General features: G+C 46.7%; 2 protein-coding genes across 3 annotated transcripts in view; one reads left to right on the forward strand and one right to left on the reverse strand.

The window, feature by feature from the left end:
* Positions 1-5891: 5891 nt before the first annotated feature.
* Positions 5892-15414, reverse strand: socs2 (suppressor of cytokine signaling 2). 2 transcript variants are annotated; one of them, XM_056276971.1, is made up of 3 exons: positions 14916-15414; positions 13274-13418; positions 5892-7812 (listed from the first exon to the last, which is right to left on the reverse strand). In XM_056276971.1, exons 2-3 carry the CDS (start codon positions 13398-13400, stop codon positions 7340-7342), a joined length of 600 nt encoding a protein of 199 aa, XP_056132946.1. In that variant the 5' UTR covers positions 13401-13418; positions 14916-15414; the 3' UTR covers positions 5892-7339. The 2 variants fall into 2 exon arrangements, with proteins under 2 accessions (XP_056132946.1, XP_056132947.1); XM_056276972.1 differs by having other exon boundaries at positions 13274-13500.
* A 3833-nt stretch (positions 15415-19247) lies between these two features.
* The window catches only part of ptpro (protein tyrosine phosphatase receptor type O), a 213054-nt gene continuing 207174 nt past the window's right edge, over positions 19248-25127 (forward strand). The window contains exon 1 of the mRNA XM_056276725.1: positions 19248-19818. Within this exon, the coding sequence (XP_056132700.1) occupies positions 19248-19818 (571 nt within the window). The remainder of the gene's footprint in view (positions 19819-25127) is intronic.

A 25127-nucleotide genomic window follows, 5' to 3' on the forward strand; every position in this document is an offset into this window, starting at 1 on the left:
AAGTTTCCACTTGCTGTTGTTCAAAATTGGATTAGCCTCTGCAGCTGCGTCCACTTTCTCTCTTCGCTGTGACTGTTTATTTGGAGACCGGAAAATACAATAACAGGACTTTGGAAACCACAAATAAGATATCTTGTTCTGTACTTGACAAAATATTTATGGGTCACAATAAGTTAAATCTATTATTAAAGTAGGGGGTTGAGGACTTCTATGAAAGATAGCTATCATATGCTGATGTATAGGTCATACAGAGAGCTTCTTCTTCTTCTTTTGGCTTGTTCCCTGTTTCTCAGGGTCGCCACAGTGGATTTTATACTTTCCATCGGTGCCCTGTGAAGGCACAGCACCAATGGCAGCCGTTGTTAACTCGGGCCTCAACCCATCCCGTATGAGATGGGACGGGCCCATGAGCTTTGACTGATCTGGTATGGTCTTGTCAATCCACATACTGATTTGTCAATATTTTACATCATAAAAGGTCATACAAAGATAAGGGGCTCAAATCACTGTTGAGATGACCCGGGTAGTTAAGAGTATATTACCACGTACTGAGGTTTGAGCTCTCATCACTGTGAGGTGGTTGCACTGGGCTTGGCGCCGGCTAAGCAGAGTCCTCGCCAAGAGGACCAGCTTCTTAAAAACCTGTGTCACAGTGCTCATTCCATTCTCCAGCCTGCACTTGACCTGCTTGTAAAGGTTATTATCCTCACACCGCCACCTAACAAGCTTGAGAGGATCGCTGGCTCCTCCCTGAGCATGCCGTGCATCTGACAGGCGAGGCCTGGACCCGACTGCTGCAGAAAACGAACCAGGGCCGGACCCGACTGCTGCAGTAAACGAACCAGGGCCGGACCCGACTGCTGCAGTAAACGAACAAGGGCCGGACCCGACTGCTGCAGTAAACGAACCAGGGCCGGACCCGACTGCTGCAGTAAACGAACCAGGGCCGGACCCGACTGCTGCAGTAAACGAACCAGGGCCGGACCCGACTGCTGCAGTAAACGAACCAGGGCAGGACCCGACTGCTGCAGTAAACGAACCAGGGCCGGACCCGACTGCTGCAGTAAACGAACCAGGGCCGGACCCGACCGCTGCAGTAAACGAACCAGGGCCGGACCCGACTGCTGCAGTAAACAAACAAGAAGAAGGAATGCATGCCAACCAGCAGACCCACATTTACTCTCTCATGCTGCTTTCTCTTCCCTTTATCTGTCTCTCGCTCATTATCTCTCTCTCTCTCTCTCTCTCACACACACACACACACACACACACACTGGATGTACATATAAGAATGATAAAGGGGTAAAAGTCATTTAAGAGAACAAACACAATCCCCTAGGCTGACCTCCGGAGCTGATGATGCTTCACTGAGCCCGGACGTGGGACCTTCATTCTGTAGTCTTTTGCTTTGCCGTTTGTATTTTCTTCCTGTCTTGTACTAAGTTGGACTTGTGGTGTATTGTGTGTTTGAGTGTATAAATGCCATTAGGTTGGGCTTCACACAGCTTTGACATTTGTCTTCTTACTGTAAACTTCAACTGCTTACCTGGCCAACCTAAGAACTACTACTACTGCTGCTACTACCAACACTACTACTACTACTACTACTACTTTTGGCTGCTCCCGTTAGGGGTCGCCACAGCGGATCACCCGTTTCTATCTCTTCCTGTCCTCTGCATCTTCCTCCATCTTCCAGCTCCATATTCAGCATCCTTCTCCCAATATACCCAGCATCTCTCCTCCACACATGTCCAAACCATCTCCATCTTGTCTCTCTTGCTTTGTCTCCAAACCGTCCAACCTGAGCTGTCCCTCTAATATACTCCTTCCTAATCCTGTCCTTCTTCATCACTCCCAATGAAAATCTTATCATCTTCATCTCTGCCACCTCCAGCTCCTCCTCCTGTCTTCTCATCAGTGCCACCGTCTCCAACCCTTACAACATAGCTGGTCTCACAACCATCTTGTAAACCTTCCCTTTAACTCTTGCTGGTACCCTTCTGTCACAAATCACTCCTGATTTCTCCACCCACTCCACCCTGCCTGCACTCTCTTCTTCACCAGTCTCCTGCACCCCCCATTACTTTTGACAGTTGACCCCAAGTATTTAAACTCATACACCTTCGTCTCCTCTACTCCTTACATCCTCATCATTCCACTGTCCTCCCTCTCATTCACGCATAGGTATTCCATCTTGGTCCTACTGACTTTCATTCCTCTTCTCTCCAGTGCATACCTCCACCTCTCCAGGCTCTCCTCCACCTGCACCCTACTCTCACTACAGATCACAGTGTCATCCGCCAACATCATAGTCCATGGAGACGGCCAACCTACGAAACAGTTGTAAAATTTTTTAATAAAACTTAAATTGAAATGATAACGCTACAGACTGATCATGCTGTTAAGGTTTTATAGATCGATACACAGTCTAGATTTACATGATTTTAAAAATGTCACATCACTCCTGTTCTCCTGTTCTTAAATCTTTTCAGAAGCTGCCAATTTGTGCGAGAATAGATTTTAAGATTTTTACTTATTCAGAAATGTATTAATGGACTTGCTCCTAAATATGTAAATGATATCTGCATAAATGTGTTCCTGGCAGGGTGCTAACAAGTAGACACTCGCTTCTAACTGTTCCAAGAACACAAACTGACGAGTAACAGCAACTTTGTTTTCACCAGAGTAACCCCTTCTACTTTCATCTATCAGCTGTCAAGTCGCTCTTGATCAATTATCGATTCATTCAGTCCATTCTATTTTGAGTCATGTCATTCTATTTTAATGCCCATTCTTATCTTCTTTATTTTATGAAGGTTTATACTGCGACTATTTTATGTATTCTGTCCATCTTCATTTATCATTATCTTCTTTGTATTTGAGTACTTTCACTTAGTGTACAGCACGGTGCACTTTATCTTAATGGAGGAAATGGGCCACATACATTAAGTTTGACTGACTGATTGATCGGCTGTAATTATAAACACCCTGTCCAGGTCTGTCACTGCAGTTCAGTTTCTCCCATACTTTTCTCAACAGACTGCTGACGTCCCACAGCACTGGGAAGCAGCTTCCACAAACCAGAGCCATGATGAGATTTGCATGTTGAAATGAACTGATGCTAACTAGAGGTTAGCATCAGCTGGGAGGAGACCCTGGGGTAGACCCAGAACTCGCTGGAGCTAGGACTACATGTCCAATCTGGCCTGGGAACATCTTGGGATCCCCCAAGAGGAGCTGGAGGGTGTTGCTGGGGAGAAGGTCATCTGGAGTGCCCTACTTAGCTTACTGCCACCGCGACCCGAACCCGGCGAAGCAGCTGATGATGAGATGAGATGAGATAACCAGTGGTAATAAATGGGGGGGGGGGGTCAGTGCATTGGCCACATGGTTGGTTGGGAATTACACTTGAGACTCCCCAGTTCCGAGGCCCTCCCTCCAGCCACTACACTGTCCTAATACCCCTGGTCCTGGCTGCCACGGGGTAATTATAATTACACTATTCCCTTCTTCATTTTGAGATAACGTGGTGAAGAAGAAGAAGAAGAAGAAGAAGAAGAAGAAGAAGAAGAAGAAGAAGAAGAAGAAGAAGAAAGACACTTTATTTTGTCATTGTAGCTTACAATGAAATTGTCGTTTATAATGAAATCATCCTCTGCATGTAACCCATCCTATAGTACAGGGGCAGTGGGCAGCTGCAGCACCCGGGGACCAAATCCACTTCTTCTTTCCATTGCCTTGCTCAGGGGCACAAGCAGGAATATTAACCCTAACATGCATGTCTTTTGGTGGTGGGAGGAAACCGGAGCACCCGGAGGAAACCCACGCAGACACGGAGAGAACATGCAAACTCCACACAGAAAGGACTAGGGACAGCCTGGGGTTCGAACCCAGGACCTTCTTGCTGTGAGGTGATAGCGCTAACCACTGGGACACCCAAGTGTACTTATCATAAGAAATGCGACACAACACTCAACGCTACAAGATTTTAGAGTTTAGCTCATGATGTACGTTGACACTCGAGCTCTGGTGAAGGAAACAGACAACCAGAATGACTGTGGCTGTCATTATTAACTTGCAAAGGCATTTGATTCTGTAAGTCACCTAAACCAGTTCTGTACAGTACGTAAAATCTACATTGCCTTCCAGTCTGTTGCACATGTCATTGGTAGACCCATACAATTCTTTGGAATGATGTGGTTTAAATTGGAGTTTAAGTCCTTTACGAGCTTCTTGCATTTGGTCTCGCCCATTGATAAATCAGCCTTTAATTTTAGGAACATTATATTCACATTCCTGAGAGATTCCAGTGTCACAAAACCTGTAAGGACTTGTCAGCTGTAAGACGTGACCCTTTTTCATTTTACCTATCAACAAATTATTCAGAACTCGTCAGCCATTTGAATATTTTTTTTTCCGCAAGCATTTTCTAGGATATGTGTCCTTCATTTACCATAAACACCATTCCCAGCAGATGAAGAGGGTTCGTAGAGGAGTTGGGTGACAGACATTAGCAAAGCTGCTTTAGGAAACAGATGAGCTGCGCCGGCAGATGACCTGCAACAAATAAGATGGTGAAATGCATTCTGTCGGCAGGCTCAGATTGATTTCATCCACCATACGAGGGAGGTTACGCCAGTGTCCAATGTTTTTATTGACTGGTATGATATTTCCTGCTGGACTGGGAACAGAAAGTGCTCTTTTACTGTGACCCTTTACCTGAACTAGAAGCCGGGCCCAGTCAGCCCTACATGACAGTGCTTCTCCGTTTTACCCAGAAGCTGCTTAATGACGCTATTGTCTCATAAGTTATGGGAATGTTAGCATTTTATGGCTGCTATTTTTAATTTGAATATGGTTGTAACGTGTACCACAACCAAGACAATGACGCTGAAACAGTTTGTGTGCTGCTAACAAGTGTAAACTAAGAAGCTTACGGTGTAAAAGCACTTCTGGTCTTCTGACACCTGGCCTATAAAAGGTACATAAACTGATATTTGTTGCTGCTGCTAGCGGCTAGCTTGTTAGCTGCTAGCTGTTAGCCGCTAGCTGTACCGCTTTTTATACCTAGACACGTGACCCCTATTTGATTTAATAATAATAATCAACATCTGTTCTACCAGAAACAGCACAGCATAAAAAGGCAGCCTGACACTTGGCATCTTTCAGAGGCTGGAGATGACTTGTGATCGTTGACAAAGCCGTTTACCTGCAACGGCGTCATTTGCTATCTGAGTTCTGGTCCGTTACACTTATCTGATCCATGACAATGGGGCAGTTCTGCACAAAGAAGGAAGTCGTTTTGTGAAGCAGCACTATGTAAAGCAGGCCTGGTGTCGTGTCTCAGGTTTCTCCTGACTAGCAGCTATGTTTTGCATTTCAGCACATCTGCAGTTGAAAGGATGTGTATGGAGTACACTGTGTGTAGTACACTATGTGTATGTACGTAGTTCAGCTGACAAGAATGCAACAGCAGCATGATCACAGAGCCATCTGCTCAAACCATTCCACCAATAATCATAAGAAATATAAGAATACCTGTAGGTGATTTAATTATCTTATAACTGGATTATAAGAACGAGTGATTGTTGTAAAAGGTTTGATGCCAATAAGCCCTTAACATTTATATTTTCAATCAGAGACACACAGGAGCTTAGCTGAGGTGAACGCTCTCTTACCTCAGGGAAAGCTTTGTCGCACATTGTCTTAATTCGTAAATACAAATGCAACTCTTACCAGCTTGCTGAAATGTCTCAAGTTACAGTATTTTTGTTGATTTCTATACAAACAACATGACTACATGCAACTACTTTGCATTTTTTATAAGCTCCATGAAACCAGGCGGAGGTCTGCAACAAGCCAAATAAAAACTGGGTGATCAGTGACTGATTCCACATTTGTTTTATTTTTCTTCAGAAAACCAATTTACACAATCAAGCACTGTATAAAAGTTTTACTTTTCTCATCAGTGGAACTCAACCAGACCTGCTTTTATTCTTTATACTGATAACAAGAGCTACGGTACATTCACTTCCTGCCGAGCACCGTGAAGGGAGACTGGTTATCTTTAATCTAACCGTAAAGATAATGTGTGGTTTCAATTATTTTATACAGCTTTACTTTGACAAACGTCAGGAAAATTTGTGACACAATAAATATTTTTAAAAAAAAATCAACCGGGCCGAGAGCGGCTCCATTTCCCAAAGCGACATTTTCCCGCAAACTCAAAAGTTGACAGTGGTTGAGTTTTATCACAGCCGTGGATGTGTTATGTGGATGTGTCATGTGGATGTGTTATGTGGACATGTCATGTGGACGTGTTATGTGGCTGTGTCATGTGGATGTGTCATGTGGATGTGTTATGTGCCTGTGTTATGTGGATGTCTCATGTGCCTGTGTCATGTGGACGTGTTATGTGGATGTGTCATGTGGATGTTATGTGGATGTGTAATGTGGATGTGTCATGTAGACGTGTCATGTGGATGTTATGTGGATGTCATGTGGATGTGTCAAGTGGATGTGTGACCTGTACACTCGATACACCACATGGCAGAGACGCTGCACAATTATCATACGGTTCAAAGGTATTATGTGTCGTAGCTGGGTAAAAATCTGAAAATCACTCATTTTGTTTTTCATATTTCCTGCGAAAGCATGAAGGAGAGATAACATGACGGTTAAGGCCTAAAGCTTATTGTATATCCTTTGCACATTATAACCAAACAATTATCGCTGAATGAAAATAAAGCACCGCTTCCCTTCAATAATTAGCCTACGGGAAAAATACCAAATAATAGAAAAATAAAAACATTCAGGAATTAAATCAACACAGTGACAGATGTTCATGTCTCAGACATGAGAGGCAGCTCGACAATCGTAAAGCAACAATATTAGCATCAAAACATGGACAAAGGTGAGCAAGAGCCGACCCCTCACAGAGGTACGACCTTGTTAACCTGAGTAACCTGCTGTAAAACCAACACCTCACCAGGAAACTGTATCGTACAAACCTCCTCAACAAAAAAAAAACGAACCGGCTTCTGTGGAGTAGATGTGCCGAGTCGTGACACCGACCTGGATCGCCAACGCTATAATAACTCGACGCATTATGTTCCCTTACACAGCCTACATGAACCACCTAAATGTTAAGTGGTGTAAATACTGCATTCCTGAACACCCATTAACGCCAGCCTCACGAGATTCTCTGAGGAGATGTCAAAACGATGGCTAGTATTGAGGTCTGGGGTGTCAAGAGGATCACTAGTGGTCCCATGGACATGTCACACTGCACTCTTATTGCTCCATGGTTAACGTTTAGCCCCGCGCTCCTCCATAATTCCTACACGTTGTAGGTATAGTCCGTCAGATAGTCCTTCATCCTGTTTGGTAAGGGCAGATCCTGCACTTGCCTGGTGGCCTGGTTGATGGCGATGCGACAGAGGTGCTGGAGAGAAGGTGTGGCAGTGTACACAGGCTTGGTAAGGAGCAGCTGGACTGTCCCATTGGGAGACGCTGAGGGCTGCGAGTTTGAAGCCCCTTTACTGGTGGTCCTGGACAGCTGAACGTAGTGTTCCACTAGATGGACCACACTGTCAAACTGCTTGAGCCTGGGTTTTAACAGTACAACCGAGTCCAGCTTGAACTTACCATCTTTGTACTCAATGCGCAGATTGGTGGGGCCTGCAGAGGTCATGGCCGAGATAGTGAACAGGTAGTCCCTCTGAGAGCTGTCCCGGACAAGGAAGGTGCCCTCAGAAGCATCCTGCAGAATCTCTTTGGCTTCGTTGGCAGTCAGGCTGCCCCAGTACCAGCCTATTTCAGAAAGAGACCTGACAGTAATGAGCAAAGTGGTGGAGATACACTGCAAACACTTAAGATAAGCCTCTGAATAACGTCCACTAAAAAAAAATGGTTCCCATGTCCTCAATATAAAAAATTATGCTTAATTTAAGAACAACTACTGCATAGTGGCCACTTTAGTGTAGTTTCTCCTCTCCCTTATTCCTTTACACCCTTTCCCCAGTATAGACAGTCCAGGAAATGTTTTTTTCTCCCTTTTTCTCCCCAATTGTATCCGGCCAATTAGCCCACCCTTACGAGCCGTCACGGTTGCTGCTCCACGCCCTCTGCCAATCCGAGGAGGGCTGCAGACTACCACATGTCTCCTTTGATACATGTGGAGTCACCAGCCACTTCTTTTCACCTGACAGTGAAGAGGACGTAGCGCATGGGAGGATCACGTTATTCCCCCCAGTTCCCCCTCCTCCCCCGGAACAGGTGCCCCGATCGACCAGAGGAGGCGCTAGTGCAGCGACCAGGACACATACCTACATCTGGCTTCGCACCCGCAGACATGGCCAATTGTGTCTGTATAGTAGGGATGCCTAACCAAGCCGGCGGTAACATGGGGACTTGAACCGCCGATCCCTGTGTTGGTAAGCAACGGAATAGACCGCCACACTACCTGGACACCCACAGTCCAGGAACTCTTGTGTCTGGTTAGTTTTAAAATAACAGTCTACACAGAGAGCAACTAAATATCAAGAAGACAAAATATCAAGATCATTAATTTGATTAGATTTGCATATATATATATATGTATATACACACACAACAGCTAGTTCCAATCAAGTCATTTGATTGGACAAGAGGCATTCCATGAGTGCTGATATTCAGTATAACAGCACTGGGACTTTTAACTATATGTATCACTCCGCCGCACAAGTGTTCTATTAATAACCGTTAGTTAGGCTACATTAACGGTCGTTATCAATATCACTTCGCACAAAAAGTAAGGAAATGTGTGTTTGGTAGATTATTTCTTTGTTGTAACAATGCTTCTTGGCAATAAATCTTAAATCAGGCAGCTGATGGTCAGCACCTGGGGTACCAGAAGCTCAAAACAAGAGTCAATAGCAACAGCAGGATTCAAAAAAAAGGGCTGGTTGTTAAAATCCCTAGTGTTTGCACTGCAACAGATTCAGTGGAGATCAAACTGGAGATGTCTGCCAAGGTGACATTGCCACCACCAGGACACATCATCAGTTGTGTTCCTCAGCATCCCAGGGTGTTTCGGCCTTTTATCACAAGACACCCTCCGCTGAGGCAGGCCCACCACAGGTTGATCGGTCCTGGGTGTGTGACCTGTGGTTAGCTGTTCACCCTGGCAGCCCAGACGGCGTCTCTCCTTTTGAGCCAGATCCAGTGGCTAGTCCTCTCAGCAGTGTTGGCTAGCTCTTTGATCACTCTCCTGTGGGCCTGCCCCCTGACTCCTAGTTCCCTCAGGAGTTTTGCTGTGGAGCTGGCAACAAAGCCCCTACAACCCACCTCCACAGGGCATACCTTCACCTTCCAGCCTCTGTCCTCTGCTTCAGCTGCTAGGTTGGCGTACCGCAGCTTCTTACGCTCGTACGCTTCATCGACTGCATCCTCCCAGGGGACTGTGAGCTCAATGATGTAAGCGAGCTGGTTAGCGTTGGACCAGAGGACGAGGTCTGGTCGCAAGGTGGTTGTTGCGATCTCTGTCGGGAAGATGAGCTTCTGGCCTAAGTCCACTCGCATTTCCCAATCCCTGGCTGAGTTTAGTGAGCCTAAGTTGGGAAGTGAAGGGTTGGCCTTCAGTTTATCCCCCTCTCGAATGAAAGCTGGGAAACGCCGGGGCCCTTCCTGGTTGTTGAAGGGTTGGGCATTGATGGAAACCCTCTTGCAATCGAGTTCAGCTGCCAAGCACTTGAGCACCTGATTGTGTCGCCAGGTGTATCTGCCTTGGGTAAGGCTGGTCTTGCAGCCAACCAAGATATGCTTGAGGGTTGCTGGGGCTGTACACAGGGAGCAAGATGGATTCTCTCCAAACCAGAGATTTAGATTTATGGGAGAGGGCAGGACATCATATGTGGCCTTGATGATGAAACTCAGCCTGTTTGATTCCATGCTCCAGAGCTCACTCCATGTGAGTTTCCTCTTTTCAACACCCTCCCACCTCATCCAGCGACCCTGTTTGGCTTGTGCTACGGCTTTAGCACATCTGGCTGCTTCTTCCTGTCGGCAGACCTCCTCAACCACCATTGTTCGCCGTTCGGTAGTAGTCGCCTTTTGCCAGGTAGGTGTTTTTATTGCCAGGCCAAGGCCGCCTCTGCCTTGTTGAACATGGCCTGCTACGTCTCGGTGGCGGAGGGCAGATTTCGCCTCCAGTACAGCTGCAGCCGGGGTCCATTTCTTCCCTGTTGCTAGGGTTGGAGCAACTCCTCTCACTATTGGGTCTCAGGATTCTGTGAGGGACATGTCCAGCCTCACTTTGGCACATTTGAATTCCTCAACCAGGCTGGAAATTGGCAGTGCGAGGGCTCCATTGCCGTAGAGTCCAACACTGCTGAGGCACCTTGGCAGTCCAAGCCACTTCCTCACCTGCGAGTTCACTAGCCTCTCCAAGCGATTGGCATGAGATAGTGAGACTTCGTACATAGTTATTGGCCACATGAGTCGGGGTAGCAGCCCAAACTGAAAGCACCAAAGCTTCAACTTCCCGGGCAGTGCAGTGTTGTTGATTTGCCTGAGGCCACTGATTGTATCCTGGTGAAGTTGCTCCAGTTGCTGGGTGTCTTTGAGGTCTGCATTGTACCACCGTCCGAGGCTCTTGATGGGCTTCTCCCGGACCGTGGGGATTGGTTGATCACTAATGCAGAACCGTTCATCTACTAGTTGGCCTTTGACAATGGAGATGCTGCGAGATTTGCTTGGTTTAAACTCCATTCGTGCCCACTTGATGTTCTCCTGGAGTTTCTGCAGCAGGCGCCTGGTGCATGGTTTTGTTGTTGCTATGGTGGTCAAGTCATCCATGTACGCCCGGATTGGTGGAAGACGCAGGCCATTCCTGGACCTTTCGCCTCCCACCACCCATCGAGATGCACGGATGATGAGCTCCATTGCCATGATGAATGCCAGGGGGGAAATAGTGCAGCCCGCCATAATGCCTATTTCCAGATGTTGCCAAGTGGTGGTGGTGTTCTGTGTTGTGACACAGAACTGGAGATCCTGAAAATAGGTCTTGACCAACTCTGTGATATTTTTGGGGACATGGAAAAAATCAAACGCCGTCCACAGGATCTTGTGAGGAACTGATCCGAAAGCGTTGGCAAGGTCTAAGAAAACCACGTGCAGGTCTCTCCGTTCTTTCTTGGCAGCTTGTATCTGGTGCCAGATGATATTAGCATGCTCCAGACATCCTGAGAAGCCATGGATCCCGGCTTTCTGCACTGATGTATCAACAAAGTTGTTTCTTTGCAGGAATGTGGAGAGCCTTTGGGCAATCACACTAAAAAAAATCTTTCCCTCTACATTAAGAAGGCTGATCTGGCGAAACTGGCTGATGCAGGGAGAGTTCTTTTCCTTGGGGATCAGAATGCCTCCTGCTCTTCGCCATGCCCTGGGTATGACTCTTTTCTGCCATGCCACTTTCATCAGCTTCCAGAGGTATTTCAGGACTCCAGGAGTGTTCTTATAGAGTCTATACTGGATACCATTGGGCCCAGGAGCTGACATCGATCTTGCCTGCTTTACCGTCCTCTCCACCTCGCTCCATGTGGGGGGTCTTGTGTCCATATGGTGGTCAGGTGGGTGAATTGGTGGCATGTCATCCGGGATGGTGACTGGCTCATGTCTCCGGACATCAGAGTAGGTCTTCTTTAGGTGCTCTTCCAGATCTCGTATGGGGACTCTAAGGCTCCCATTTTTCTTGCTGTCAAAAAGGCTCTTGACAAAGCTGTAAGGGTTGCTGTAGAAACGAGTCCTAGCCCGTTCTTTCCTCTTATGCTGTCGTCTGAGGTGTTCTGCTCTTCGCAGCTTTGTCAAAATAAGCTGTTTGGCATTGGCAGAGAAGATTTAGCAAATTTTTCATGGGCGCAACCCACATACTCAGCTCTGCTGCTCATCCCACAAATGCATGTTCCTTACACATGTGGCGCCATTTAAAAGGGAAATAAACAGGCTTTCCAACGGTATAAGATTTATTGCCAAGAAGCATTGTTACAACAAAGAAATAATCTACTAAACACACATTTCCTTACTTTTTGTGCTAAGTATATTTCCACAAATAACATTTGAGTTAAATTACGAATGGTCGTCAGAAGAGGACGAAGGGAAGGAAAGCTTAGCTAGGCCTACTTCAGTGCAAACCTCCAGGTGTGCTGGTATGACACCAGCTGGCCTGGAGAAATTAGAGAAGAGCAGAAATGAAACTAACACTGTAAGGCAAACAACATGGGCTTTGAACTGCTTTCAGACATGGCTACATCTCAAAAATATAAATATCCACATTCAGTCCATTGAGAAGACTGAGCTGAATACAATCTTGAGGCACTTTTATGGATCCATCTGGACAACTAAAGAGGAGTGCTATGGCATTAGCAGCTAGCTACCTTGGGCTTCGGGCTGGTTTAAACCGGTATATCAACGAGCCTCCGGTTAGCCGTCCATGGAATTTGATGTAAGATCCAGAATTCATACCAGCTAATAATGTATTCAAAGGTGTTGTGAAAGAGATCAGAAGGGCAAGAAAAGACAAAACAACACCCCCCCCCCGATATCACCTGAAGACCAGCGCATCTTACAGTATTCTGCAACGATTTGCTGGCGGAGCTAAATAAACAAAAAAATCATCATCTGTTGTTGCTTATTACTGTTAACTAACAAATGGCGATTGTAGAACTGTTGTATAAAAGCAGTATCACACGAGAGGCAGTGCTGTTATACTGAATATCAGCACGGCTGTGATTCGGTGTACATATATATATATATATATATATATATATATATATATCTCCAGGTACAACAAAGCTATGTGTTGTGGACCCTCCAAGTCAAGTTAAGGTAAGCATGAGACAAACTTAGACTGTTGAATGTCTTACTGGTTAAAATCCATTGTTCCAATATACACAAGATATACACAATATACACACGAGTCTACAGTTTTAAGTCGAAGACCAAAAGCCATATAAGGTGATTTACCAACACTCAGAAGTATAATTTTTCCATGTCCATAAACTTCAATAAAGTTCATGTAGAGCTTCAGGAATAGGCTACTCTTCATGCCAACTATTGCATGCATGAAAGCAAATCTGCATTTACGATATTAATGTGATTAATCTTGTTTATAATAACCACGTGGAACATGGTAAAGAAAGCTACCAAATAAAACTACTGAGCAAAAATTATAACTTACTGTAAAAGGAAAATGACAATAAAAAAATAAAAATAAAACAGGAAATCAAAATCTTACCTGTATTTTTCAAGTCTTTCATAGCTAATGCAATGCGACTCTCCTCCGTTTCCACAACCCTGGAATTACTGTTGGCCTGCCTCTCATTCTCGATGTTTTCTGTGGACTCAGATGACTGGCAGGTCATTGGAGAGCCACCGTTGTCCTAGCAGGAGGCCCACAGCACAGACATTGGACAAGTACATTAACAGACAGACAGACACACAGCAGCCGGCACCACTAACGACCTGGGGAGAGAGGTTCTGTTACGTCAGTTTCAAACCAGAATTCCTCCAGCATCACGTCAATTAAACCTGACAAGAGAAACATGAATGTGTTGCCAAACGCCATGAAGCGCACAGTTCACTACAATCTCTCCACTACACAAACGGTGATGACAACAACGCTGTTTGTGTTTCACCACAATAAACGTCAACATTTTACTCAACACGATGGCAACTTTAACAGTGAACAGGGAATATTATTAACAGTGAACAGGGAATATTGTTTAACAGTGAACATTGTTTAACAGTGAACAGGGACTATTATTATCAGTGAACAGGGAACAATATTAATAGTGAACAGGGAATATTGTTTAACAGTGAACAGGGAATATTATTTAACAGGGAATACTGTTTAACAGCGAACAGGGATTATTGTTATCAGTGAACAGGGACTATTATTATCAGTGAACAGGGAACATTATTAATAGTGAACAGGGAATATTGTTTAACAGGGGATAATATTAACAGTTAACAGGGAATATTATTTAACAAGGAATATTATTAACAGTGAATATTATTTATAGTGAACAGAGAATATTGTTTAACAGCGAACAGGGAATATTATTTAACAAGGAATATTATTGACAGTGAATATTATTTATAGTGAACAGAGAATATTGTTTAACAGTGAACAGGGAATATTATTTAACAGGGAATATTGTTTAATAGTGAACAGGGACTATTATTATCAGTGAACAGGGAGTATTATTAATAGTGATCAGGGAATATTGTTTAACAGGGAATATCATTAACAGTGAACAGGGAATATTATAAACAGTGAACTGGGAATATTGTTTAACAGGGACTATTATGTAACAGTGAACAGGGAATATTGTTTTACGTGGAATATTATTTACAGTGAACAGGGAATATTATTTACAGAGGAGACAGTATGTACTGCAGTGCCTGCCTGCTTTCACATGCATGCCTGGCATCTGACAGGCCTTATTCTATGGGGATTATTCCAAAACTAACATCCTCAGCCGGCAATATATAAAGCTACGTATAATAGATAAGGAGCAGTAATACGTAGCGTCAACGATCAGCGACGTCTAGACACCACCAACGTATGGAATAACCCTTGTGTTCGCTTTGGGTCGAAATAACCCGTTTGAAATTACAACTACTAACCACAAACGGGGTTAATATTAGTTTACATTAGTAATACGTGAGATGGGGACAAGACACATTGAGTATTTTTAGATGAATATTACAAATGTATCGCTATAAAATCCAAAGGTGGCTTGGGTCAATGACCGGTGAACAATACATCCACTGCTAAATAGCGAACACAACATGAGGAATAAACATTAACATATATGTGTGTGTGTGTGCGTGCGTGCGTGCGTGTGCATGAGTGCGCGTGTGCGGCTTCATACCTGCTGGTATCCAACCCGGGAAACTCCAGCGGTGTTGTGGAGCTAGCTGCTAGCCTCCATGCTAGCATGCCGGACCCGGTGGCTCGATAGCAGCAAAGACCGCTCCTCGTCCGCACACCGCGGCGTGTGTTAGCTCTCCCGGTGACCGACCGGTCGCCGCGACTTGTCTCCTTTCCGCCCCGGGAACGGCGCGTCCCGCTGGCCGGGACGGGAGGTCTTCCGCTGAGCGTCGGTGAAGGGCTTCGGCCGCGGGTCCTGTAGCAGCGCCGCTGCTTCACCTCATGATCCCCCGCTCCGTCCGCTTAGTCTACTGAGGGCGGGGAAGCAGAGGGCCAGACGGGAGGTGAGTGACGGCGGCGGAGGAGGAGACGGTGAGGTCTTGTGACCCGGTCTCGGACATAGCGTCCCTGGCTCTGCCTGCTGAGCGCGTATGGCGGCTCGGTATGTGTGCCCATAAAAACAAAGCCGTGCGGAACACAAGCCGACGCCAGCGCGCCGCTTCCAGGAACTTTCCAGGAATACAGTCACATGGTGCACGGCCCGGCTTTTTAAGGTGGCGCCAGCTGCAGTTAAAGGACCACTCCGGTGTTTTTTTGTTTCTGTTTTTGTTTTGTTTTGTTTTAGTCCCTTTACAACAAATGGCAACTAAACTCTTTTATTATGTCCAAAGTTTGTAATAATTTTCCCCTTAAGTGGGGCCATGTGGTGTTTGGTTTCCATGACACAAATAGTGACAGCAACAATAGGTTTTACTTAATAAATCTTTGCCTTTTTTGTGTGCAAAATTCCACATCCATAAAAGTACATTCCAAAATAATGAACCATTTTTCCCTGCTTTGATTGTAGAAATGGAGAAATAGATCTCTACCATTTCCAGAAGCACAAACAGAAAAGCAGTCAAAACATACTGTAACCTATTTTTCTGGACTTGCCTGTTAGTGATTTTCAGTTCCTGTTATAAGCTGTTGCCACAGTATATGCCTTGAGCTCTTATTCTGAAGGCTGAAGAGAGAGCGGAAGTGCTGTACGCAGCGTTGTTGCTGTGGAGTTCGGTTGGGGGAAGAATCAAAATAAAGTGGTCCTCGTGTGAAAGTGGAACCTCCGTATTTGTTATTTTATAGTTTCATACATACAGTATAGGCGACATCTACAAACCCTCGGTTACATTGGTGGCAGCGGTGGGATGCTTGTGCCAACGTCCCGCAAAAGAAAGACGTTTAAATTACCGAAAAGAAAGGTTCGGAGAGTCAGTTAGCTTCTCAGTTAGCCTCAGCTAGCAACAGCGGAGCTTCGTCGTGTCGGAAACCCGGCGCGGTGTGTGCACGAAGACTTCACTCATCTTGCTGCTGTCTTCTGAGATAATTGAGGAGCAACATGTGGAAATACGAGGATCCGCTGGACTATAATGACAGAGCGACGTGGAGAAAAGCCGTTCGCCAGCCACGTGAGGATTGAACTCCCGCCGCCATTTTCCGGGGAGGAAAAACACAGTTTCCCCTGCTGGGCCAGACAATACGAAGTGGCGGTGAAAGCGCTGGTTGGAGGCACTGGCGATGACTTTGACTATGAACTGGTGAGGATTTTACCAACGCGTCTAACAAAGGCTGCTTTTCTGCTATGGGATAGCTTGCCAGCTGCCGTTCAGGCGGATTACGCTAAGGTAAAGGAGAAATTGCAGGAGGCTTTCGGACAAAGACATTTTCTTGACTGTTTCAGAGCAAACCTTTCTGCCTGCCTCCGTGCTCCCAGAGAGAGTCTGGAAGTATATGCAGCAGAAATAAGCAAGCTAGTTCAAGAGGCATTCCCAGGCTATGGTGATATAGCTCAGAAAGAGGAGAAATTTCGCAGATTTCTGGCTGGACTTGACCCGGCGCTGAGAGCTAAATGTCACGAGCAGGGAGCTACTGATTTGGCTGAGGCCCTGACCATTGCTGGCCGGTGTGAGATGGCCCGGGAGGCCCTAAAGATGGACTATGTCAACACCCACGTACGCCAGCCTCCCACTGAAAGCAGTGCAGCGGCTATGGTGCACTCCATATCTGATGGGGGTGGTTTGTACAGAGCTATGGATAGACTTACTGCGGATATGAGGGAAATGAGGATGGAAATGAAACAAATGGCAGAGGAAAACAACCGACTGCGATCCAGCCACTGGAGAGATGAACGGAAAGCCCCTCACCCAGTATGTGGAGGTCAGTGTCAGTGTACTTGTGGGGAGCAGGGCTGTCGGTCTCGCACATGGGGTGAACAGAGAGGGCGTTCACCTGACCGTGGCTGGCGCGAGCGGCGAGCAGAAGGAGGCCCCAGGGAGAAACAGGACTACTGGACCCCCTGCAACAACCAAGCCAACTCCACAAGTTGGCGGGGTCCCAGACCTGCTAGGAGCCCCTCTAATGAGGAAACACAGAGACGGCGAGGCATGCATTTTCTCTCCCCCAAGAGGGGAGACTCAGCAAACCAGTCGGGAAAAGAGATGTAGCTGATGTTGCGGCCCAAACTCCAGCTACAGAGCCTATGGGCCCTCTGGAGGGAGGAATGCTCATCCCCTCCCCGAGTAATGCCATGACACCAGACGAGACAGAGCAGCGAACCTCATATGTGAGGGGAAGCATTGAAGGGACTGAAATTAACATATTGGTCGATTCAGGGGCAACCGAGTCGTTTATCAGTGACAATTTCCGCATGTCTGTTCCAGCCCTGCACAAGCGGCCCCTAACAGCGGACTTTATTGCCACGCGGGCAGTGAATGGACAGATGCTTGACACACTGGGTACCATAACAGTCACACTGCGTCTGGGGAAGACCTCCCTGCAGCATGTTTTCCACGTCATTAGGGAGTCCACACAAACAGCGCTGCTGGGCCTGGACTTTCTTGTCACAAATCACGCCCTCCTGGATTATGCCCGTGGCAAACTGCACCTATGGGACACTGTACTTCCACTTCTGAGTGGCAAAGACCTGATTCCTGAGTGTTGTAATGTTTCCATCACCACTGTCATGACACTGCCCCCCCTCACCGAGATGCTGGTGCCTGTGAGTGTGTCCGCACCTGGGCCCGTTGACCAGCTCCCTGACTTTGTGGGCTACTTATCACCCAACTTCAAAGGCAAAAGTGAGTGTGTCATAGCTCACACAGTGACATCTGTGAAAGACGGCGTCACCATAGCCCGTGTGTTGAACCCTACAAATCAGGACATTATACTGAGGGAAGGCGTGCACCTGGGGGAGTTTTTCTCTGTGGATGAGTCCGAAATCGTGTCACTCCCACAGGTTCCGACGGAGACTGTCTCTGCCATTTCATCCAGTGATGTGCCTTTTGTGTCACTGGAGGAGTCTCCCGCTAGTCAGCTACAGAAAGCACAACTGGCTGCACTGCTGGCAGAGCATCAGGAGATATTCAGCACATCAAAAGGAGGGACTGGCAAATGCACAGTTATCCAACATCACATCAAGACCGGTGATCATCCTCCTCTACGGCAGCGCACCTACCGGCTTCACCAGAAAAGAGAGAGGAAACAGACAGGCAGGTGGCCGCCCTACTGGCTGACGGGGTAATTGAGGAAAGCTGCAGCCCCTGGGCCTCGCCTGTTGTCCTTGTAAAGAAGAAGAATGGTGAGTGGAGGTTCTGCATTGATTATCGTTGCCTGAACAGTATAACTGTGAAAGACTCTCATCCTCTCCCCAGGGTGGACGAGACCCTGGATGCGCTGACGGGCTCCCTGTGGTTCAGCACGTTGGACTTCTCTAATGGATACTGGCAGGTCGAGGTCGCTGAGGGAGACAGGGAGAAAACTGCCTTCACAACGGGCCGGGGCCTCTATCAGTGGCAGTCGATGCCAATGGGCCTTACTAACTCACCTGCAACATTCCAGCGCATGATGGAGCTGGTGCTCAGAGGACTCCCATGGCAGGTGTGTATGGTGTACCTCGATGACATTCTAATATCCAGCCCCACCTTTGAGGACCATCTCTCCAGTTTGCGTGAAGTTTTCTCCAGGATTCAGGCAGCCGGCCTCAGGCTGAATTCTAAGAAGTGTCACCTGGCTCGAGATCATGTAGTGTTCCTGGGACATGTTGTTTCTCGCCACGGCTTACAGCCCGACCCTCGAAACACAGATAAAGTCAGAACCTGGCCCACACCACAGAATCCAACCGAAGTGAGAACATTTGTGGGCCTTTGCTTACTACAGATGCTTTGTTAAGGACTTTGCCCAGCGTGCAGCTCCTCTGCATCGCCTCACCTGCAAAGACACACCTTTCAGATGGACAACTGAGTGTAACACAGCCTTTGAGTACCTGAAAGGGGTGCTTTCATCTGCTCCGGTTGTCACCATGCCTGACTTTAACATCCCCTTTAAAGTGTACACGGATGCCTCCATGGAAGCAGTTGGGGCTGTATTGGCTCAGGACAGGGACGGACTGGAGCGAGTGGTGGCATACGCTAGCCAATCGCTCACTTCCCCGGAACGGCGTTGGTCTACATTTGACAGAGAACTGTGGGCTGTACTGTGGGCTATACGCCAATTCAGACATTACTTTGGATCAGCTGCCTTTACCATCGTAACTGATCACAAGCCTCTGCTGGGCCTGCGCGGCATTTCTATTGACAAGGATCCCACGGGACGCAGAGCGAGATGGGTATTGGAACTAGACCCTTATAACTGGATTATACAGCACAAGGACGGGCAACGGCATACTAATGCTGATGCACTCTCACGGCGTCCTCAGGACCCCAAGCTCAGGGTGGTAAATCTCACCACGCGGCAGCCAAAACAAGTGAATGTCATAGGCTCGGAGGAAGGGCCAAGTGTTCCCCAAACAGACACTCAGCTGCTTCAAGCACCAGCTGGGAACCCCCTGACCTCTGACTTCAACGCAGGGGAACAGCGTGTGGAGAGGAGCAGTGAGACGCAGGATTTGTCTTTCATGCATGCACTTTCACATGATGGAACGGAAATGAGGGAGCTACAACGGGCTGACCCAGATATTAGGCAGGTATTGAACTGAATGGAGAGGAGTGGTTCTCGGCCACCTAGGGGGTGGATGAGAGGTAGCTCCCGGTGGCTTAGAAAATTATGGACTGAATATCCCCGGCTCTCTGTTGTTAATGAATGGACTACTCTGCAGGGTGGTGAACTCTCCCCTCACCGGAGATGCTCTGTGTCAGGTTGTCATGCCCTCCTCGGTTATCCCTGATGTGCTGCAGCATCTGCATGGGGGCTTTACATCGGCACATTTCTCAGTGGAACGAGTGTGGAAACGTGCAAGGAAAACTTGCTACTGGCCTTCCATGTTCAAAGATATTCAACAGTGGTGTGAGCAGTGCATCCCATGTCAAACCCGCAAGGCCCCGGTGCCTAAGCATCATGCACCGATGGGGAGCGTCCGAGCAACTCGGCCATTCCAGAGAGTGGCAACTGACATCCTTGAACTGCCAGTGACTTCTAAGGGAAACAGGTATGTGTTAGTAGTGGAAGACTACTTTACCAAGTATGTGAATCTGTATGCTCTCCCTAACCAAATGGTCCAGTCAGTAGCACATTGTTTGTTTGAAGACTATGTGCTGGTGCATGGCGTTCCTGAAGTGGTCCACAGTGATCAGGGCCAGCAATTTGAAGCTGAGATTGTTCAAAGACTGTGTCAGCTCCTGGGAATTAAGAAAACACGCACTACACCTTATAATCCCAAGTCGGACGGAATGGTTGAACGCTTTAATTGCACCCTCATTTACCAGCTGGCCAAATCATTGCTCACCTGTGGTGGTGAGTGGGACGATTATCTGAAACAGGTGGCTTTCGCCTATAACACATCTGTTCATGCCTGCACCAACTACACTCCGTATTATCTAACTCACGGACGGGAGGCTCGTGTTCCAGTGGATGTGTTGGTGCCATCTCAGTTGGTGCGTTCGGACTTACCTCTTTCTCATGCTGACTTTGTGGCCTCTCTGGCAGAGAGGCTGGAGACTGCTTTTGCTGGTGCCAGGCAGGGTGGCGCTGACGCTCACGAGAAGCAGAAGTTGTACTATGATGGAACGGTCCGTCACCAGCCGTATGCAGAAGGGGATCTGGTATGGCTGCATAATCCGACAGAGGACCGTACGAAACTTGCTCCCCACTGGAAGGGGCCCTACAGGGTCCTGTCTGTGTTGGGCTCTGAGGGTAAACCTGGACTCACCTATCATATTGGCAGCCCTTTGGACTTTGATGGACAGGGGCAGGTCGTCCATTATGAAAAACTGAAACCATACACACTACCGGTGGCTGCTGGTTTTTCAGATAGCCTGCCGGCTTCTCCTCTTCATGCTCCCTCGCTGCTGGACGAGGGGTCGCCAGAGAGGGACTTTGTGGCTGAGGAGCCGCTGGCCTCTGGTGACACGGACTGTTCGGATTACAGGCACCAGTGAGCCACTACAGACTTGCTCATTCTGGGAGGATTGTGAGAAAACCACTTCGTTTCAAGGACTTTGTCACATTTGGTTAGCTGTTTGAAAAACAAAAAACAGCACAGACAAGTCAAGATGACTGTTGGAATTTCTGTTTAATGTTTTGTAGGGGTCACTTGACATGTTTTTTACTGTGATGGTACATTTTTTTTCTTCTCATATGTATATACACTGCTCAAAAAAATAAAGGGAACACCTAAAAACACAATATAGACCTCGATGAATGAAATATTTCAGATGAAAATCTTTATTTATTAGACAGAGGAATGTGTTTAGAGCAAAATAACCTAAGAATGATCAATGGAAATCAAAATCATTAGCCCATTAAGGTCTGGATTCAGAATCATACTCAAAATCAAAGTGGAAAATGACAACATAGGCTGATCCAACTTCTGTGGAAATTCTTCAAGACGATTCAAAATGAGGCTCAGTAGTGTGTGTGGCCTCCACGTGCCTGTATGCACTCCCTACAACGTCTGGGCATGCTCCTGATGAGACGACGGATGGTCTCCTGAGGGATCTCCTCCCAGACCTGGATCAGGGCATCGGTCAACTCCTGGACAGTCTGTGGTGCGACATCGTGTTGGCGGATGGTACGAGACATGATGTCCCAGAGGTGCTCGATTGGATTCAGGTCTGGGGAACGTGCAGGCCAGTCCATAGCATCAATGCCCTCGACATACAGGAACTGCTGACACACTCTGGCCACATGAGGACGAGCATTGTCATGCATGAGCAGGAACCCAGGGCCCACTGCACCAGCATATGGTCTGACAATGGGTCTGAGGATCTCATCCCGGTACCTAATGGCAGTCATGGTACCTCTGGCTAGCACGTAGAGGTCTGTGCGGCCCTCCAAGGATATGCCTCCCCAGACCATCACTGACCCACCGCCAAACCGGTCATGCTGGAGGATGTTGCAGGCAGCAGAACGTTCTCCACAGCGTCTCCAGACTCTCTCACGTCTGTCACATGTGTTCAGTGTAAACCTGCTCTCATCTGTGAAGAGCACAGGGCGCCAATGGCGAATCTGCCAACCAAGATGTTCTCTGGCAAAGGTCAATCGGGCTGCACGGTGTTGGGCTGTGAGCACAGGCCCCAATTGTGGACGTCGGGCCCTCATACCATCCTCATGCATTCTGTTTCTCACTGTTTGAGCAGAAACCTGCACATTAGTGGCCTGTTGAAGGTCGTTTTGTAGGGCTCCGGCAGTGCTCCTCCTGTCCTCCTTGCACAAAGGACCAGATAGCGGTCCTGCTGCGGGGTTGTTGTCCTCCTGCGGCCCCCTCCACGTCCCCTGGTGTACTGGCCTGTCTCCTGGTACCTCCTCCATGCTCTGGACACTGTGCTGGGAGACACATCAAATCTTCTTGCCACAGCACGCATTGATGTGCCATCCTGGATGAGCTGCACTACCTGAGCAACTTCTGTAGGTTGCAGATACCGCCTCATGCCACCTCTAGTGGTGAGGGCACTAGCAAAATGAAAAACTAACCAAAGATCGGCCAGAAAAGATGAGGACAGGCAAATGGTCTGTGGCCACCACCTGCAAATCCATTCCTTTTATAGGGGTTGTCTTGCAAATTGTCTAATTTCCACCTGGTGGAAATTAGACAATTTACCAACAGGTGAAATTGATTCACAAATCAGTGTTGCTTCCTAACTGGACAGGTTGATATCTCAAAAGTGTGATTGACTTGGAGCTACATTGCATTGCTTATGTGTTCCCTTTATTTTTTTGAGCAGTGTAGTATGTCTGGATGCTATGGTGTGTCGGAACTTTCCGGTGTACATGGGGCATAGTGTGGCATACTTTATTGAGACTGTGCAGTGACGTGAGGGATAACATGCATAATGTTATTGTTAAGATTTTGTTTTATGGTGTTGGGTTCCTTCTGGGGTTCGCAGATTGATATGCACTTTTTTGGTTTCAGGTTGTGTTTTCTGCTTTATATATGTATATTTAGGAGGACAGGTTGATAATGTTTTGGACAAGCCTGTGTTTTTTTTGCACTTATAGTGTTACTGTTTTGAAACGAGGACGTTTCTTTTTGTAGGAGGGGAGGTGTGTAACCTATTTTTCTGGACTTGCCTGTTAGTGATTTTCAGTTCCTGTTATAAGCTGTTGCCACAGTATATGCCTTGAGCTCTTATTCTGAAGGCTGAAGAGAGAGCGGAAGTGCTGTACACAGTGTTGTTGCTGTGGCGTTCGGTTGAGGGAAGAATCAAAATAAAGTGGTCCTCGTGTGAAAGTGGAACCTCCGTATTTGTTATTTTATAGTTTCATACATACAGTATAGGCGACATCTACAAACCCTCGGTTACAATACAATGCTTGCTTACATTATAACATTTTCACTTAATGTGTACTTTCAATTGACCCCCTGGCAAAAGTGCTTTATTTTTGTTCAACATTATCATCATTACTATTGTTAGTACTGCAGTTCGTTCATTTTCTATATTTACTTTTGTTATGACCATCGAATGTGAAGGTGTAAGGTATTGCTGATTGGTCTGGTGACATATAGGTACATCTTCCTGTATCGTTTTATTCTTTTCAAGGAAAAAAACTATCGCCCAATAAACGTAAAGAAATAAAAAATAAAGAATGTAAGTGGGGTGAACCGTGCTCCACAGCACACCGTGGCATTTCAGATGATTTTCGGTGCGTCTTTTCTTCCTTCCAGACAGCGTGGTTCGCCTTCACTTCCGGTACGCTGTGAAAAACCACATGAACAGACTTGACACTTGCTTGAGACAGGTGATCACAGCGAATACTTGGTCGCATTTATCTATTTATTATTATTTCCCTTTTCATTGTATCAGGGTTGTGTTATCATTGCGGGATGATGCAGTTGATAAACCGGACTGGGTTGAGGACAGTTCCGGGGTGGCGCGCTCCCTCAGCTGCATGGCAGCAATGTAAAGTGCACACGATGTGTAGTAACTGTCACGCCGGGGGCAGGAGCTGAGGACCCAAACGCATGACTCACAGACAGACTGGGCTAGATGGGTTTTATTGAGCTAAGTGAACTTACAGACAGCAGGAACAGACGCTACAGACAGCAGGGAAGGCTCGAAACAGCAACCAAGAGTCAACTATAAAGGTGTTTGTGTGAGTCTGACTATATATATATATATATATATATATATATATATATATATATATATATATATATATATATATATATATATAACTCCTGCTGAAGAGCCAGTTGAGGAAATAGGGGACAGGTGAGCAGGGCAGGAACAGGAACCGCAACCCAAATAAGGGGCTGGGGATCAGGTGAGTACAGCGTGGGCAATCGGGTAAATGGGGCAATCAGGGTTACTCGGGCAAATGGGGTGCAGGTGAACAGAAACACCAATCAGGGGATGGGGAACAGGCGAGCCTTGATGGCCCAGACCACACAACCGTGACAAAAACATGCAAAAACACCAGTATGGTGATTTTAATGACGCTGGTTAAAATCCGTTGTTCCAATATACACAACAATATACACAAGATATACACAATATACACACGAGTCTACAGTTTTAAGTCGAAGACCAAAAGCCATATAAGGTGATTTACCAACACTCAGAAGTATAATTTTTCCATGTCCATAAACTTCAATAAAGTTCATGTAGAGCTTCAGGAATAGGCTACTCTTCATGCCAGCTATTGCATGTATGAAAGCAAATCTGCATTCACGATATTTTCAGCTGCGACTTTTAAGTCCCCCCCCCCCAAAAAAAAATTAAAAAAATAAATCCCCGAGATCTTA

Source organism: Lampris incognitus, chromosome 3, assembly GCF_029633865.1.
Source record: "Lampris incognitus isolate fLamInc1 chromosome 3, fLamInc1.hap2, whole genome shotgun sequence".
In the NCBI taxonomy this organism is placed as follows: domain Eukaryota; kingdom Metazoa; phylum Chordata; class Actinopteri; order Lampriformes; family Lampridae; genus Lampris; species Lampris incognitus.

Excerpts from the sequence above, each read along its gene's own strand:
- socs2 (XM_056276971.1), bottom strand. The coding sequence starts at position 13,400 with ATGACCTGCCAGTCATCTGAGTCCACAGAAAACATCGAGAATGAGAGG. Across the intron at positions 7,813-13,273 it reads GAAAGACTTGAAAAATACAG|GCTGGTACTGGGGCAGCCTG; the intron begins GTAAGATTTTGA and ends TTTCTGAAATAG.